Source organism: Etheostoma cragini, chromosome 7 (assembly GCF_013103735.1).
Source record: "Etheostoma cragini isolate CJK2018 chromosome 7, CSU_Ecrag_1.0, whole genome shotgun sequence".
Taxonomy (NCBI): Eukaryota; Metazoa; Chordata; class Actinopteri; order Perciformes; family Percidae; genus Etheostoma; species Etheostoma cragini.
Window position 1 is genome coordinate 7,449,271 of NC_048413.1, and position 17,431 is coordinate 7,466,701.

The 17,431-nt window shown below is 41.0% G+C and overlaps 1 protein-coding gene across 11 annotated transcripts in view; it reads right to left on the minus strand.

Annotated features, from left to right (window-relative positions):
• Positions 1 to 17,431, minus strand: part of camta1a (calmodulin binding transcription activator 1a) — a 282,833-nt gene that overhangs the window by 13,957 nt on the left and 251,445 nt on the right. For 10 of the 11 annotated variants that reach the window (XM_034876192.1, XM_034876194.1, XM_034876189.1 and 7 more), the window contains 3 exons: positions 16,266 to 16,392; positions 14,210 to 14,344; positions 19 to 206 (listed from right to left, as the gene is read on the minus strand). In XM_034876192.1, coding sequence (XP_034732083.1) covers positions 19 to 206; positions 14,210 to 14,344; positions 16,266 to 16,392 — 450 coding nt within the window. Of the gene's footprint in view, positions 1 to 18; positions 207 to 9,536; positions 10,009 to 14,209; positions 14,345 to 16,265; positions 16,393 to 17,431 lie in introns of those variants that run through there. The other variant, XM_034876195.1, reaches the window with a different exon arrangement.

A 17,431-nucleotide genomic window follows, 5' to 3' on the forward strand; every position in this document is an offset into this window, starting at 1 on the left:
CATGATGTGGCTTTTTACCTGTGACTGGCTGTTGTTGCCTCCTCCTCCTCCGCCTCCCCCCCCTCCTCCTCCTCCTCCCCCTCCCCCCGTTCCTCCCCCAGCTCCGCCACTCCCTGCACTGCTCGACTGCTGGTGGCTGGCCATCTCTGCCATCCTCCTCTCCATCTGCTCCAAGCGCTCCAGGATAGACATTCTGAACTGGTTATCTAGGCAAACAGTGGGACACAGAAGAAGAACACGTCAGCACACAAGTAGCATCCAGTGTGCAAAAAAAAATGTCTGTCTTTGCGATTACCAGCACAAACAACCCTGTGTTCCTGACAAGACAAATTATCACACAGTATGCACCACAAGCTGCACCAAATATGTTGCTCTGAGCAGCAGTAAGACTGTCGCAGTGACTGTGGGGCTTAACATCATGAGGCCTACAATCAACCATTTAAGAAGTGAGATACTGCAAAGCTGATGCCAAGTTAATATCCTACTTTCAGCTGTAACATAAAAACACTTTATTAATCTCCCTATAGTGTGAGTGAAAACAACAGCATCAATCATTAACTTCATCAAAACATTGGCTTTACTAAAATAGCCTTTAAAGCCCATCAATCATCTGCTAATGGCTGCCATAACCAAATTCCTGACTCCATCTCTCCCGCACCACTCAACCCCAGCCCACTAATATAGGTTGAACGATTGGCCAATGAGTGGGGACATGTTAAATGTGTCCACCCTTTCACAGAAGGCTTCAGATATGCTCTGGGGGGAGTGAACAGCTGAAGGCCGTCTCCAGCTGATTAAGTACACCCTATTATGGCCGGGAGTCCCAGCCCAACCCCGTTTAATGAGCTTGTATGGTTGGAGGACTATGAAGTAGATAGTACAGAATCAATCACAAATTGCATCTATCTAGTTTTCTTGAAAACCCAGCCTTTCCATATATTACTTATATTCATCCACACAGTAAGATGAATAGAGGGATATAAGACTTCAAAGAGTGTTCACTGTACATGCTGCTTAGGAGGCAACTTTGTACCCTGTGTCAGATCGGTTTTGCAGGTTGCCTTTGCTCAGGTTTTCAGCCTTGGCAGGAATATAACTAAAAATATCAAACAGGCTATGACATTACTGGGCAGGTTTAATGGCTACACAACATGCATTTGAGTAATTAATAGTAAAAAGTAAACATACTCCAAATGAACTCCAGTCCAAACACTGCAATCTAAACCTGTTGCTTTTTGTTTCCGTAACATTACAAAAATACACACACACACACACACACACACAGTATGCTGTGTAGACAGTGAAATGGGATGGGCACAGAGAGCCCACTGCAGCAGGGAGTATACAGAAGACTGCATTAGCATTCCCCATTTAGCCACTATGAGGCCGTTTCTGTGGCAACCTGCTGCCGAGTGGTAACTAGGCGACAGGAACATGGCTGTGTGTATGGTCTGCCTGCGTGCTATTGGCTTATTGATGAAGGGGAGTGGAAGGACTCATTACTCCAGCAATAAAAAAAGGAGAGAGAAAGGCAAAAAAGAAATAGAGTCTATAAATCTTCTTTGCTCTTCTTTTGTGTACTTGGCCTACTCTCTTTTCTCAGTGTTGACAGTGTAGGTAGGGACCTAATGACTCTAAGCGGGGAGCCTTCACAGCACGACCTGGTGACCTTTGCGCTTTACTGTATCTTGGCATTCTCGGCTCAGGGCTCCCTGTGGAGCTAATGTCACAGTCAGCCCTCCTATAAGCCACTGTAAAAGAGGTCAAGTAACTGCTATCATTGGACAGAAAAACATAATGTCACTGGCTGGTAAATTAGTGTTCTTGGTGACAACATGCTGCATTATGAATAATGCACTTGGAGGACAACACTGAGGTATCTGCCTCCGATCCCTGTCTGTGCTGTAGACTGTCTCTGTGGACCTGCTGTCAGATTAGCCAATCACTCTCTAATCAAGCGGGGGAAATGCTCTGAGCGTTTCTTCCTAGGTGGGATCCATCTTCACCTATCCACGTGGTGGCTTGTAGAAACAAGGTGAGGGGAAAATTTGAGAGCCTGTTTCTAGCTGAGTGCTTGTGTCAAGAGGAAAGTCAGAGTTTGAAGATAGGTCACAGCAACACAACCTGACTTGGTACAAGGCTATGCTCTCCCTCTACCTGACATGGGGGGGAAGACATAGACAGAGAGAGAGAGAGAGAGAGAGAGAAAGAGAGAGAGAGAGAGAGAGGGAGAGAGGGAGAGAGGGAGAGAGGGAGGATAGTTAGCGCTAGGCTGACATTTCTTTGTTCAGACCCAGTGCTGCAGTGTGCTGCAGTGCAGATGATGTCATCTCCACCTGCTGCCTGCTGCTCCAAATGCGATGCACGTCCACTGCAGAGGGCGGATGGGGGTAGAGACGAGTGGGAGGGAAAAGGGAGGAGACATGGAAGGTGAGAAGCCTAACAGAGCTGTAACAACACTGTGACGTTGTTAACGCCCTCCCACTCTCCGGTTTACTCCCTTGTGACGGTGTGTAGCAGCGGACGTGGTCACTTGCACACGTTTAGGGCAGATTGTGACATGCTATTTTAGAAAGCACTTGGGTGACAAAATGAGGCAGTCCACCATTCATTATACTGACAACACTTGAATGAAAGTTGAATAGTCAGCCGAGATGTGAACCTACAGCTGTCATAACACAAATATGCCTTCCAAAGCAAAGCTAAGTTATTACAAATGGGTCCAGGTCACTCGCTTGTGGAGATTTATTAAACAGATTTCCTTTGCTTTGGAGATACATTTCCCTTCAGGATTTGAACCCTTGCTAACTTTCCCCATCCAAAGTCAATATAATAAATACAAATGGAGAGAGAACTCTTCACATTACTGAATAAAAAACTACATTGATTTTCATGCTCCATATTTTCTTTGACTCTTCTATCTACCTGAACTCATATCTGTTGTGGATTATAATGTGGAGTGTTTAAGTAGTTTTTAGTGAAAGTTACTTAATGAGAACAGCTAAGAGAATGAAGTATTTTTTTCTGTACAGTCTGTTGCATAACAATTAAGAGTGTGTTTGTTGAAATGACAGTTAAAGTGAATATGCTGCTCAATGATGACCTGACTTGTCTCCGCTCAGAAGTGAGAAGAAAACCTCTCGCCTCTGAGATGAAAACCTGCAGAGGACGGGAAAACACCACACTTTGGGTCTTTTAATAGAGTGACAGTTGCCTTGGCTAAAAGGAGAACATTATTCATCCAGAAAGCACCCGGGTAATACTCTTCGTGAAGAGGTCTTGAACTTTTATGACCAATAACCCAAAAGAGTAATTTTGTCTCTTTCCTTGGGACCAACGCTCATTAGAATAAATTACTAGTGTTGTCATCATGGGACCAACCAGACACTGGCCATGACCTGGTCCTGTCATTCGGATTAAGAAGCTGGATTTCACGGGGAAAGTCACACAGCTAGTAGTCATTTCTGCATAAAATCCATAGCATAAGTATACTTTCTGGCAACTGGTCTTTGTGGCTTTGCTGAAGGCATTGACCGGTATAAGATAACCTTTGGCAAAAATATCACAGTTTCAAAATATTGTGGTATTGCAATTACAGCTTTACATTTTTTTTAAATGTCTGGGTAAAAACACATTCAGGGAGACAGGCTACTAAACTACAGTTTCTCTCATTGTCCACTCATAAAAACACAGCTGTTACCTTATGAACACTATGACCCAAAATGTTAGAGGTTTTGAAACCTTGTCTTTGTCAAACCGTTGTGTACCTTGAAAGTGGTAACCGGCCCATGCCTACTCTGCTGTTGCTTCTTATTAGCTTCTCTCAAAGGACACAGGTGTCCTTTGAGAGAAGCGCAGAGCAGAGGGCCCCATTGGGTTCTAACCCAGACAACGTCACAGCCCTGCCCCATGTGATGTGTCTCATCACTTTGAAATGCCAGCAGCTCCCCATGAGACAGGTTGATATACAGATGGATAAGGGAAGGAAGGACAAGGCTGTTTTTATAAGCGCACAGTGGGAGTAACAGGCTAAAGGGAGAAAGCAGGAGAGCTTACAGGTGAAGAAAGAACAGGTGAAGGGAGATGAGAAGACAGGAGGAAGGTTATTCATATAGTGAACTTCTAAAAGACTGTGGGATGACATCTGTAATGCTCAATTCTAAACCTCTGGTTGTGTTCATGCCAGTCAAGCTTAGTGCTGGACCTCATTATCGCTCTGCAGCCAGCCAACTTCCCACATGTAACCCAGCAGAAAGAACGAAGGCCAGCCTCCCTCTGGATCTCAGTGTGAGCTGACTGACAGGGGCTGGTATTTGTGACCATGCATGGGAAGGGGCCAGGCCATCTGGCAGCAGCCCTCACAGCTGGAACACATGGCTGTCAGTTGATAAAAGGCTGACTTTACTTTTACGTACTGTAGTGTAATCAGTGGCTGTTTCTTCCATCTATTACTATTTTTTCTTTCTTTTTATTCATGTTAGCAGAGGAGTAACAGAAGATTTGAGTTGTTCAAAGAACACAATTGTATGTAATAGAGACATCTTTTCTTTTGTACAATCTGTCATGAAATCAAATCAATTCTATGCCATCCATGCATCCATTTATCTGCAATATGGCTTACCCTGTTCAGGGTCGCGGGGGCGGGTAAGAAGCCATCCTATCCAGGCTAACACACAAATTCATACAAATTCCAATGTTTCCAATTCCCGTACCCTGCATGTCTTTTGACTGTTGCAGGAAACTGGATCACTAAGAGAAACAGGCATACAACTACAGATTCATACAGATTTCCTTTTTGTGTCATTACAATGCCATAAAACATGCTTGCTGTTTTCTACCTCAAGCAAAAAAAACAGTTGTCAGTGAGCAATTGTTCTCTAGTTTTACCGGTCTTGCATACAATAATGTACAATGTGCAACCTGTACACTACAGCAGAAGTCCTTCACACACACACACACACACACACACACACACACACACACACATACACACACGCACGCACACACACAAAAGGCAATTACCTTAGATTGTTTTGCCACACAGGAAAACCTTTTGAATTTAGATTTCACGTCTTTAAGCCAGTAGGATTGCCTGCATCACTGGAATTCTTCTCTTGCAGTGATAGTATCACCAAATTACAACAGTAAAAGGTGGACAGATTGTGTCTCACCATTGTTTCCCCAGAGAATTTATTCTTGACCATAATTTAATAACTGCAAACAAAGGCCACAAAGCTTGAATGCTTGGTTTGCCACAAAGGTGAAGCAGCTCTTAACCTACTGGCATTGGTCCAGCTATCTAGGTCAATATGAGTACCGACTGAACGCTGAATAATTACATTGTGTCGTACTGAAGGTAAAATGCCAAGAGTGCACACCATGGGGATTTACTGTCATCCACTGTCACGTTAATAGAGTAACAAAGTATTGGCTTTTTCGTCTTGTAAAGTAGAGTCGTTTTTTTATAGATTAACATTTTCTACAGTAACAACTCCATATCATTATCTTGACATTTGCATAAACAACTATATGCTGCTTGACACATCTGCTGCAGGCATTAGTGCAAATGAGACATGAATGGAGAAATAATTCACAGATGAATCAATCTGATATAAAACACCACAGCTCAAGGGACAGGACGTCTCCAAAGCGTTCCATTAATAGTAAGACAACACATTTAGGCAAAATGCAATCAAAGGATTCTCAGCCTGTCCTTTGTACTTTGTACATTGTTATATTTCAGTTTTTGTCACATACTGGAATCCCATCTAAGGTATATTGTATTCTAGCAACAATTGGAAAATTGAAGTCAGGACAGACACTAGAGTGAATTGAGATAGATACATGGTACTTAGCTATTTTATCCAGGTTTGAGACAATTTATACTACCCCCTCTATTTTTATTTGGTTTTATGACACCACCAAGGGATACAACCGCACAGCAGGAACAGGTAGTGAACCTGAATTTTATAAGCACACTAGCAGACTGGCCCATAAAAGAAAGAAAAATACAAAAAAACATAAAAGAAGCACTTTATAAAGATTATAGTTATTAATACACTGTACAATTTGATAAGAGAATATATAATCCCCTGGTTCTAAATAAGTAGACTGGAGCCTGTTAGCACAGAGGTTGACAATTTATTGCATATTTCAAATCACAGCAAAGAGAGTGTGATGCATATTATAATGTAAATGTGCTGTATTTTATACAACACTTTTCTAGTCTTAACGACTACTCAAAGTGCTTTTAAATAGTACAGGAACCATTCACACACTGTGGCCGAGGCTTTGTACAAGATGCCACCTGCTCATCAGATTAACACTCACAGACATTCACACTCCGATGGCGCAACTTGGGGTTCAGTGTCTTGCCCAAAGACAGGGATTGAACCAGCAACCTTCCAATTGGCAGGCAACCACGCTACCACTGAGCCACAGCCCCCCGTGTACCCTAATGTAATGTAACCTAATGCAAACCACAATCTATAGCTTTAAAACTTAGTAAAGGCTTTACTTAACCCCTATTTGACAGTCCCTCTACAAACTAAATGTGATACTGCACACTTCATGAGGGTAGAATTCAATGCATAACTATTTGGACTGGGACGATATGCTTTTGTCCCGATTTGATTCTATCACAGGTGCAGATTCAATTTTTGTCTGTAGTATAGCGATCCAATAGCAGTTTTCCTTCTTTAAAGCTATAGTGCATAGTTTCTGTCTCCCCCATGAGGAATTCTAAGTAGTAACAACAGAACCACGTGACACAAACCTTCCGTGAACGCGCACAACCCCCACTCCTCATCCACTCAGTTGCCAGCAGCCAAGGAGGACACAGAGGATTCAAAAAAAACATGATGGTCTCTTTAGTAGAGGTAATTAGATTCACTCGAGCTTCTGCACACCAAAAGTTCTAAACACAGCCATACTTAGAAATACAGAAAGAATTTTGGGGAGCTGATAGTCTAAATTGGCTTTGTATCAACTCATTTGAAAACTGCTTGAACGTAACGGACGTTAATGTATGCACTTAAGCTTTAAAAAAACTCTAAAGTTGAGTAATCCACTACTAGAGACAAAACAGCATGCAATTTCTAAAAACAAATTGCATTCTAAAAGGAATGCCTTTCTCAGTCAGTCTGATTTATTTCATTTGTAAAGAAGTTCATAGTCTTGCATTGCCAGACATTCCTACACAGCGCTGCGGAGGAGGGTCTGGCGAGTTATTGGCATTTCTTTAAACCAATCACAATCGTTGTTTGGTAGAACAAGTTGTTTTAATCTTGCAACAGAAAACTCAGATTGAAGAGATAGTCTAGCTAGCTAGCGGTCTGGATTAACCCTGCAGAGATCTGAGGAGCAGATGGTCCTCAGAAATCAAGTTTAGAATTCCAACAGCAAGAAAGCGGAAAATGCTGAAAATAAGGGACATCCGGCGGAATTCCCATCGGAACCTGAACAATCCCAAAAATGTAACGTCATTGATGTAGACTCAGAAGTACATTACATGTATTTGTTCCATTTTCTGCTGTTGATCAGAAAATAATGGTACCGTATAAAAAAAAATTATTTACGTGAATCATTAGTACAAAAATAAATAAAAAGTACAGATTCTAGGGAAAACAATCACTTTTTTGACTATCATACTGGATTGCATTAAAGAGAAGGTGTTACTGTTTTCATATTCTCCCACTATGTCCAGACTAAATGGATGGATTCATATAGGTTTAAAGAAGGAAAGTATAATAATATTATATATATCATATTATCTATTAGCATTAGTATAATAGGAGTCAACAATAGAAGTCAGAAATGTGTGCTCTCTACACATGTCTGTTTCTCTTTAAATGTACCTATCTCATTCAAACCTCTTGTCTGGGGTGATCCATCGTCTTTAGCTGTAAGCATTAGCAGTACTACGATTGCTTCTGTTATTACGACAACAGCTACAGAAACACAGTTCTGAAAATTACATGAACTAATAATACTGCTGTTATGTTTGATATTATTGGATAGATGGGTAGATAGTCAGTGTTTAATGTCCCAAGAGGAAAATCTGTTTTAACAGCCTGCACATATTCGTGCCCCCATGGAGAATGTAATACATATAGTTGAGAAAATAGTCTCACACACACACACACACACATACACACACACACACACACACACACACACACACACACACACACACACACACTTTGTTGGGTTATTGGGGGCAAAACTTCTGCTAAAGTGATATTATCAATATTAATATTGCTACTCGTGCTTCTGCAACAAGTCCACAACTACTGCTACTGTACTAGTAGTATTACTACTAACTAACCCTACTTTCACTAGTACTAATAAACTAACAAATGGTGTTGTGCAGGTAACCAAGATACAAACTGTTCCTACTGCTGTCAAGTATCCTAAATCAACCATGTTGCATTAAAGTGGCTACCAAATAGCGTTATTTGGGAATGCTACATCTAATGCATAGTAGATCTATGTAAATCATACAGAAGCCTTGTGGTGATTCATTCAACTTCGAAACTTTGGTCAGTTCTTTTAAGAGGCTACAATGCATCGTGTTCCATGCACTGAATATAGGGATACATACAGATGAGCAACAGCTAGATAAATGCAGCCTATACCTGCAATTCTCTCACTTGAAAAAGTAAAGACAAGCGCTCAAGACTTAACGGGGTTAAAGTTGAGTCGCTGTTCACAGATCTGTGGTGCTGAAACGCTCAGCGGCAGCACTGAGGGATCCCGATGGACTGCTGTACTAACGTGATTTTTATTTCTCTCTAATTTAACTGTTTAATTACTCCCTGCTGTTGATATCAGCATTGAATGCAATCTGAACAATGAAACAAGAAGATTTCCCCAACGACTCGCTGGCCCCGATAACCTGAGCAGCACTCAGGGATGCGACATCCCTCCAATGCGCTACCACACTTTTATCAACACGTGTAACAACACTCGCAGCTGGCAATTTAAGGACACTAGCCTGAAACACAGGGATAATTTAGTTCAACATAGCAAACAGACTGAAAATGACCAGAACGAGTCATGAATCTTTAAATTGTGAGAGGCAGGCTTTGCCAAAAGTACCAGACTTGAGAAACCAGGTGCACGAGAGCTAGAAGTATAACTTCCTTTGCTAATCAAAATGCCGGGAAAGCAAATACTATTTTTGGTCTCTGACGGCGTCTTGGGGAGTCTTTAACATGCCCAAGCACTAGTCGTGATTCAGGAGTTGGCTACTATCAACGTCAACTCTCCGGTGCTCTGCAATGAGACAGAGTCACATGAAACACTGGAAGGAAGCATGTGGCTAAAATATACCATTTCTTTAAAACTCCGCTACAGCACAGACACAGCTGGACTACAGTACAATAACTGAGCATGCGGGATGTTCAAAGAAACGTGTAACTTCAACTTCTTGTGGCATACACGAGACAGGCACAGCATATGAAAACAGCCCAAACACAACACAACACAGACACAACACATTACTACAGCCATAGGTTAAACTTAACACTTCTAACCTTCTATCTTATTTTCCATTGGTAGAGTCCACCTCAAAGCCAAAAAATACTGCCTCTTTTGTCTTTTAGGAAATGCAGGTGTCATTCACAGGCATCCTGACCCAAAGTAGTCCAACCAAAGCTGCATTTCACTCAAATTGCAGCTTTGCCCCCACACTCTCACGGTCAGACTACTGCATGGTGTTATACGGAGAAATAATAAAAATATATATCCTTGGTGTAGAGTGAATCTCAATCTCAACAGAGCACTCGTCAACAATAGAACAAAGTGAGGGAAGAGAGCGACGTGAGGAGAGAGATGGAGAGAGGGAGGGAGGGAGAGAGAGAGAGAGAGGAAGACCGCTCACTACTCTTCTTCCACTAATAGCCCCCTCCTCCTCCTCACTTGTTTCACCTCACACACATACACACTTTCCTTGTGTTTCTAGTAGTCGCTGCTATCCCAGCCTGCAGTAAAATGACAAATGCCGCTGCTAGGAGACGTTGTGCGCACGTGCCGCCGGTAAACAGACGCCCTAATTCCCGTTTGCCACCTCCTCCTCGAGCCGCGGTCCTGCTCCTAAAAGCTCGCCTCTTGTCGTATTATTTTTGGTTATTTGGCCTGTTATAATAATAAGTATTGCTGATCTACTCTGCTCGACGCGTGTGGCTGTTATACGGTTCACTGTGCGCCTGCACGGAGTCTTTCCCTCACCGGAGAAAGTCGGTCCAACCGTTCAAAATACAATTGGATTCGCCCTCTCCTAGCCTAGCTGCCGTCTCAAACTAAATCTCGTTCTGTTTGCGGTACCATGTTTACCCGAACACGCCCACTCCGCTCCTGCATTGTGTGTACACGGTCAGCCGTTTGTCACGCCGGTGTAGTAAAGCTCAGAGTCAGTAGGCTACTGGCAAAACGCTCCCACGAACACTAACAGGCAGCCAGGATGCCGCTATGTGGGGTTGTCATTTGGCAGTTTCCAGCGAATCTCTCCCGGCTCGGGTCGTGGGATCTGAGCTCAGGGACTTATTGGGGCAGACGATGAGTGCTCTGCAGCTCCGACAGCTTTTCTGTCCTGCCCATGGCTCCGTACCTGCAGTGCTGCAGAGAAAAAGCGCCCCTTCCCCCACTCTGCATTATGACAAATCAAGGCAGGCAGGCAGCTGTGCCATTAGCACATCATAGCACAGTGAGTCTTCCATGGGGAAACAAACTCACAAAGCTGTGTAACTACACCGCTGCGGATTTAGAAAAACAGTATTGCACGTAATGTCAGCAGCCGATATCAAGTGACTGACCGCAGGGGTTGAGTAGCGTGAGTCTGTAACGTTCCAGTCAAGAATCTGGTCACATTAGTGTTTTACAAGTCGGAAAGTAAATGACTAGCTGTCATTATTCCGTTGGATGACAAGCGCGTTTCTCTTCTCCTGTTGTGCCTCAAGACTGTGGACATAATCGATGTGATGACTGCACGTGCCCTAGTGATTACATTCTGCCCTACTTCTGAAATAAATTATGCAGTCTAGATATCATCGTGGAAATTGAATTTATGTCGGATTAAAAGCAGATAGCATTTACTTTTGCGAGAAAAACTAAACCTTGTACAGTACAACTAATGAAGTTTAAAGTTTAAAGCTCTGCGCCAGGGATGCTGTCCACAGTGAGGTGGTCCTGAACCAGCTGATGGAGGAGCACTCACTGTAACAATCCATGATGTGTGTGATTGGCACACTTCAATTTTTCAAGACTCATCCCTTTTGCTATGGCTAACCTCTATCTGTCACACAGGTACACAGAAACTCACCTGGGGCCACATCAGCTTGACGTAATGTTACATCGGTTGTATACACAGGTACAAGTTTGGGGTCACTTAGAAATTTACATTGTATTCCATTATAGACAGAATACCAGCTGAGTTTTCAGATTACATTATGTGTTTACATAATTGCAAAATGGTTCTGTAATGTTTTCTTGGTTAGTTTTTTAAAAATGATATCAGATTAGTAAACAGTCTGTGCCTTTGGATCATTGGATGAATGGTTGCTGATAATGGCCAATGTAGATATTGCATTAAAGATCAGCCCCCCACTCAGATCAGCTGGTATTCTGCCTATAATGGAGTGAGATTGAAATTTGTAGGTGACCCCAAACTTTTGGCCGGTAGTGTACTGTGTATTCAAACTTTACATTATGTCATATTCTGTTAAAGTATGATGCAATCCCTGTGCAATTATTTCTGCAGTTTTGACAATACGGCAAATTACTTGAATGAACTTAAATGAATGTCTGTCTCAAATAATTGTAGGGGTAAATGATTTATCAGTAGCTGGATGCAACAGAGATAATTTATTTTTACCTTTACAAATGACAAGTACAATGCAGTCATTGATCTTTACCTGTCATTGTCCCCCTCAAATAAGAGACCACAGATTGCCACGAAACAAAAGATAGTGAGAGATGGCAGGCAAGGGGTTAATATAAGTAAGGTAATAGGGTGGGCTGTGTTTTCCCTGAGACAGTCAGCTCCTCCTTAACTGGTTCTGTGAATGGGCCAGTGAGGCAGTAGGGCATGAATGGCGGAGGGATCCACTGGTATTGCTGTGTATGAGAGCCACCAGCTCTCCATTACTCACTCCCACTCCCTCAAGGGCTGTCTGCAATGCAGCTGTCCTGTGAGCCTGTGCTTCACCGTGGCCTACTTTATCCTGTCAATGCTCAAGCACTGCAGCAATGCTTCCCCGGCACTCACGCGCCCACACACACACACACACACACACACACACACACATGCATGGTCACACGCACGCACAAACGCGCACGCACGCACGCAAACACACACACACACACACACACACACACACACACACACACACACACACACACAAACACAAACAGACAAATACTTACACACTCATTACATTCTGGTGAACATGCCTTCAGTAGGTCTTTGACTCACAGACCTAATTTGAATTTAACAGAATGGAAATTTGCCAACTCTGCAGCATCTTTCGTTATACTGGATGTAGAAGACCTCTACAATGCTGATCTGAAAAACGTTTTTTTTACAGTAAGGAGATCAGATCACACCAAACAATTTGCAAGTTCTTATAAAATGTCCAAATGCATCATTGCATTTACACTGTTGTCAACACAATAGCTATTCTATTGGGGGATTGTTACATAAGCAAGATGGGACAATGAGGCTTTCTCTCACTGAACTGGCCTTAAAATTATATTTTAAATACGACATGTGATATTGGATTTGCACATTTCAGAACAAAAGACTGCAAAGTGAAAGAGAAAATGTCTCACATAACACATCTTAACACAGCAAAGTTAACTCTCAAATCAGTTTCACTTGGATAACACCAAGAGGGGCTGAGAAAGCAAAAAAACCTCCAGGACTTGAAATAGACTGAAAGCTATTCCTACATATATCCCTCTCCATCGTACGAGGATATCCATGCACAGAACAGCCAATGGGAACGCTCTGTCCATCTCTGAAATGACCTGTGATTGGCAAAAGCCTCCCGTCACAGGCTAGGTTTTCCAAAGTCTAAAAACAGAGCCAAGAGGAGGTGCAGGTGTCTAGTTTTCTCTCAGATCACTTGAATTACTCGATACTAAAAGATTATCATGGCATGTTTGCCCAGCAAAGCCAAAACCAAATAGCCTACCACAGCTTAAAGAATATAGCAAGTTTATGCAAAATATTGTAATAGTCTAATAATAATAATAATAATAATAATGAATCAAACTGATTCCTTCATTGCAATGGATTTTTCCACTGTATTATATCCGCCACACCTTTTCAAAAATGTTTAACCAAAGATTCTATTTATTTAGTTGTTCTTTAAGTGCAGTGCTCTAATTCACTAATTTGGACAACAGACGGTTGTAAAACAATAACATGGTATGATCATCTCATAAAAATACAATTCCAATAAAAGCTGATAAATAAAAATATTAAACTTCTGTCCGGCAGTATTGCCAACAAAAGGTTCTCTCCAACAACTCTTATGGCAAGGTTCTGAAGGTTCTTACCTTCACTCACACTATCGCTACACATACTTTTTGAATCAAATCAAGGATCTTGCCATGACCTTTATCATGTTTGGCCGAGAACCAAAGAACCAGCACCGGCTAGAAACACACAATTACATATCCAAGTCATTATCTCCTTGTTATCGTTCAAGCTTTGCAGCCCTGTCATTCTGACATATGAGATGTAACAACATGAATCCCTTAAGCTGAATATTTGTGCAGCAGAGACATGACAATGAACATGTTATGTGTGAGTTGAACTGTCTATTTCATTGCATACACTGTCAAACATGCCTTTGCATTGTACATGGATTAAGAAAAAGAAGTAAAAATGTATATTTTAGCAGTTTCCTGAGCATTTGCCGATATCATGCAGACTTGTTTTGCTTCAGGGAAAGCTAATGCACAAGAATGCGTAAGCTGTGACAAATTAGTTTAAAGCAAAGCTAGAGAGAGGATTTGTAATGCATGATGGTCCTGCAGATCATTAATCAAAATGAACTATTAAAATCAATAAGGCCAGAGGAGATTTGGAGAGCCAGACAGAAGAAGAATGACTAAAGAAAACAGAGGGAAGAAATGTGAGCGGACAGATAGCAAGAGTCAGTACAAGGGACCAAAGCTAACGTAACACGGAGGAGAGACCTACCATCCAGCGAGAGCCAGTCGTGCTGAGATGATGGCAGTGAAGGAAGAGCGCGGGCCTTGTACTCAAACACCACTGAGTTGGATATGATCTGGCTACTGACAGCCACCTGCAGCGTCACCAGACCTGTGTCATGCGCTGGAGAGGGAGAGGATAATGACAATCCAGTATACGCAACAATGTCTGTATTATGTGGTCAGATTTAACTGGCTCAGTAAAAAAAAATCAAAATTTAGGGCTTAAATCACATCACTACATTAGAATAATATTAACATTATTTCAGCTACTCACACGATGCCACATGAGGCTTAAATTGATTTGACTTAATACATTTTTGACAGTTTGACAGACGATACAATACATTAGATTTTGACACATGACTTAACATTATGCAAGAGCTAAACACTGGTTGAGATCAAGATTGTTTTCACTCATAGTTACAAAATCTACAAGGGATTTTAGTGTTGTTACATCTGAACGTTATCATCTGCTTTCATCTAAATAATAATTAAAAAAAAAGAAAATTACATTGACGGACAGCTGGTATCATTTGGGTGTATCTGTGTGTGTGTGTGTGTGTGTGTGTGTGTGTGTGTGTGTGTGTGTGTGTTTAGGCATGCATATATATATTTTTCTCCCTTGTTACATTGATGGAGTCCTGGTATCCAACAGTGAAAATACTAAATATGAGTGTGTATTTGTCCGGGAGGGAGGGGTGGTGCTCAGGTATTGTTTTGTTATTTCTATACATTATCCTGCATTTGGTATAGTTTGTGAATTTTCTCTTTTTGTTATGTTTTCATATAAAAACATAATATAATAATAATATAACATTTATAAGTGCTGTCAGTTAAATGCGTTGTTAACAACGTTAACCCATCCCATTTTAACGGCATCAATTTTTTTATCACAAGAATAACGTTCTTTTTGGACTTGCAAACTTTGTAGTTTTTTCACATGCTGATGCAACATCTACTAACGTTAGAAAAACTACAACACCACACTTGCTCTAGCTAGACCTGAAACAAAACAACAGGCACGCCACACACACTTGTTTGGGCTTGCAAGCTGGCCGAAGTGCAGTAACATAATGTTTTAAGTGGATTGCGAGCGTGAGACGCTTAAATAAGAGCCGATAAAGTTTGCTTTTTTAAAGTTGCCAAATGGTTCCATTGACATTTTCTTTATCCTGTTGTGGCACGTCCAGTCTGGAATACCACTTGATGGCCAATCAGAGGTGATGTGAATTCTGTGAGAGATTATTTGCTCCAAGTGAGAATGTTACATGTGAAATTGAACACTACGGCTGGCTATAAATTGGGGGGGGGGGGTCTTGAAATATATCAGTAGGCAACATGCCAATGCTGTTTTCAATAACAAACATCTGCACAAAGCAAGCTGATCCAGTTTTCCATTTTGATAAGAACATTAATATGAGAAAAAATAATGGGACAAGAAGAAATCAAGGGACATTTAGAATAGATATAAATGTGTGATTAATCGCGATTAAATATTTTAATCGTTTGACAGTCCTAGTACATGTAGATTAGCCTGCATGTTTTATTTTTAGTACATACTTTGTTATTGTTGTCATATAGAAAAAACAAGTTGTAGTTTTGGTTGAAAACTTTGTGTGTTGTTTTCAATAAACATTTGTTTGACAAAAAAAATGCAATTACTTCCCTTAAAGACAATGTGTACAAATAAATAATAAATACAGTATATGAAACATGTTGTCAACCTGCAGGTTATTACTTCAAACACATAAAGGAAATCTAATGATATGCATGATAGATAATATAGGTTTATTGGAACGCAAAAAACTAAGCACCAGCACCCACCCTGAAAGCAACGAGATAGATAACATACAAATAATGTAAAATGTATTTTTGATGAGAGCAGTTGGCCTTTTAGCTGAAAAGAAAGGATCTGCAGGTAGTAAAATCATCTCCTCTGATGGTTTATGAATAATTGGATGGTAAAACCTCCTTTTAAACGTCCCTTTCTTTGGTGTGTGTATGTGTGTGTGTGTGTGTGTGTGAGCCCTCTCCTGTCCTACCTGGGCAGTAGCAGCGCAGCACCCCTGGTTGGATGAGAGAAGCTGGGACTGAGATCTGGTCAAACAGACAGCTGTAGTTTGAGCTGACCTCTTGCCAGGGCCCAGTGATCAGTACCTTAACTCCACCCTGAATAGAAAGGGCACATGGGGAAAACAAACTTAAACTACAATTACCAAGTCAGGTTTAAGGATCACTGCTTTCATTCTGTGTTGTTACTCTGCCATCTAGCGTGCAAAGATTAGAATGACACAGAGGAACAGAAAACATCTCTAATACTGATCTCTGCTGCCATCATGTGGATATGCAGAATCATTTCACTAAACCAATTTTTCTAAGGCACACAACAATAAAATATTGTGCTGCCCTGCAGAGGTTGGAGGAGGGTATTACTGCTAAGAACATGACTGTTATACCGAGAAGACATTGCATTGTACATTGCATGATGTGAAGGTGAATTTGATACACAATATATTAAGAGGTCTACATATTTCCAGTCAAATATTTAATTAAACATTTCCGTTTTAGAACTCAAACTTCATCTAGAATTCCGCTCATCTCTCAACTGTTTCATGTTACATTTATATGTCAAACTTTCAGATGATGCTAGATGCTATTTTCCATACAGATTTTTTTAAAGGCAGAGCACCATTATGCTTATACACTTCCTCTACTGCCAAGTATTTGCAGATATCATCATTCACATATCCATGCTTTTTCCATTTTTCCTTACTTTTGATACAATAAACAACTTTCATTTTCCGTAAATATTCTCCTATATGGACATCATTGCTTTGACTGCTATACTCCTGTAGCTTTGACAGTCCCTCCTATAGTAGATTCCAGTGATATCAGTTTTTATGGCAGAAAAGTTAAAAGTTTTTCCAACTTGTGGATCTCTGTACTAATTCCAAGACATTATTGCTGCTGCAATAAATATTTTCAAACAATATCTGTCATTCCCTAATCAGTTTGAGAAGTTTCTTTTTGACACTTTTATTTGCCTCTGCATGGGAAAAAATTGCTATTGGAATACAAATGCAAGGACACACTTGTGTGTGTGTGTGTGTGACTGTGTGTGTGTGTATACATATATATATACATATATATATATATATATACACATATATATAAATATATATATATATATAACTTAAGAGCTGCAGAC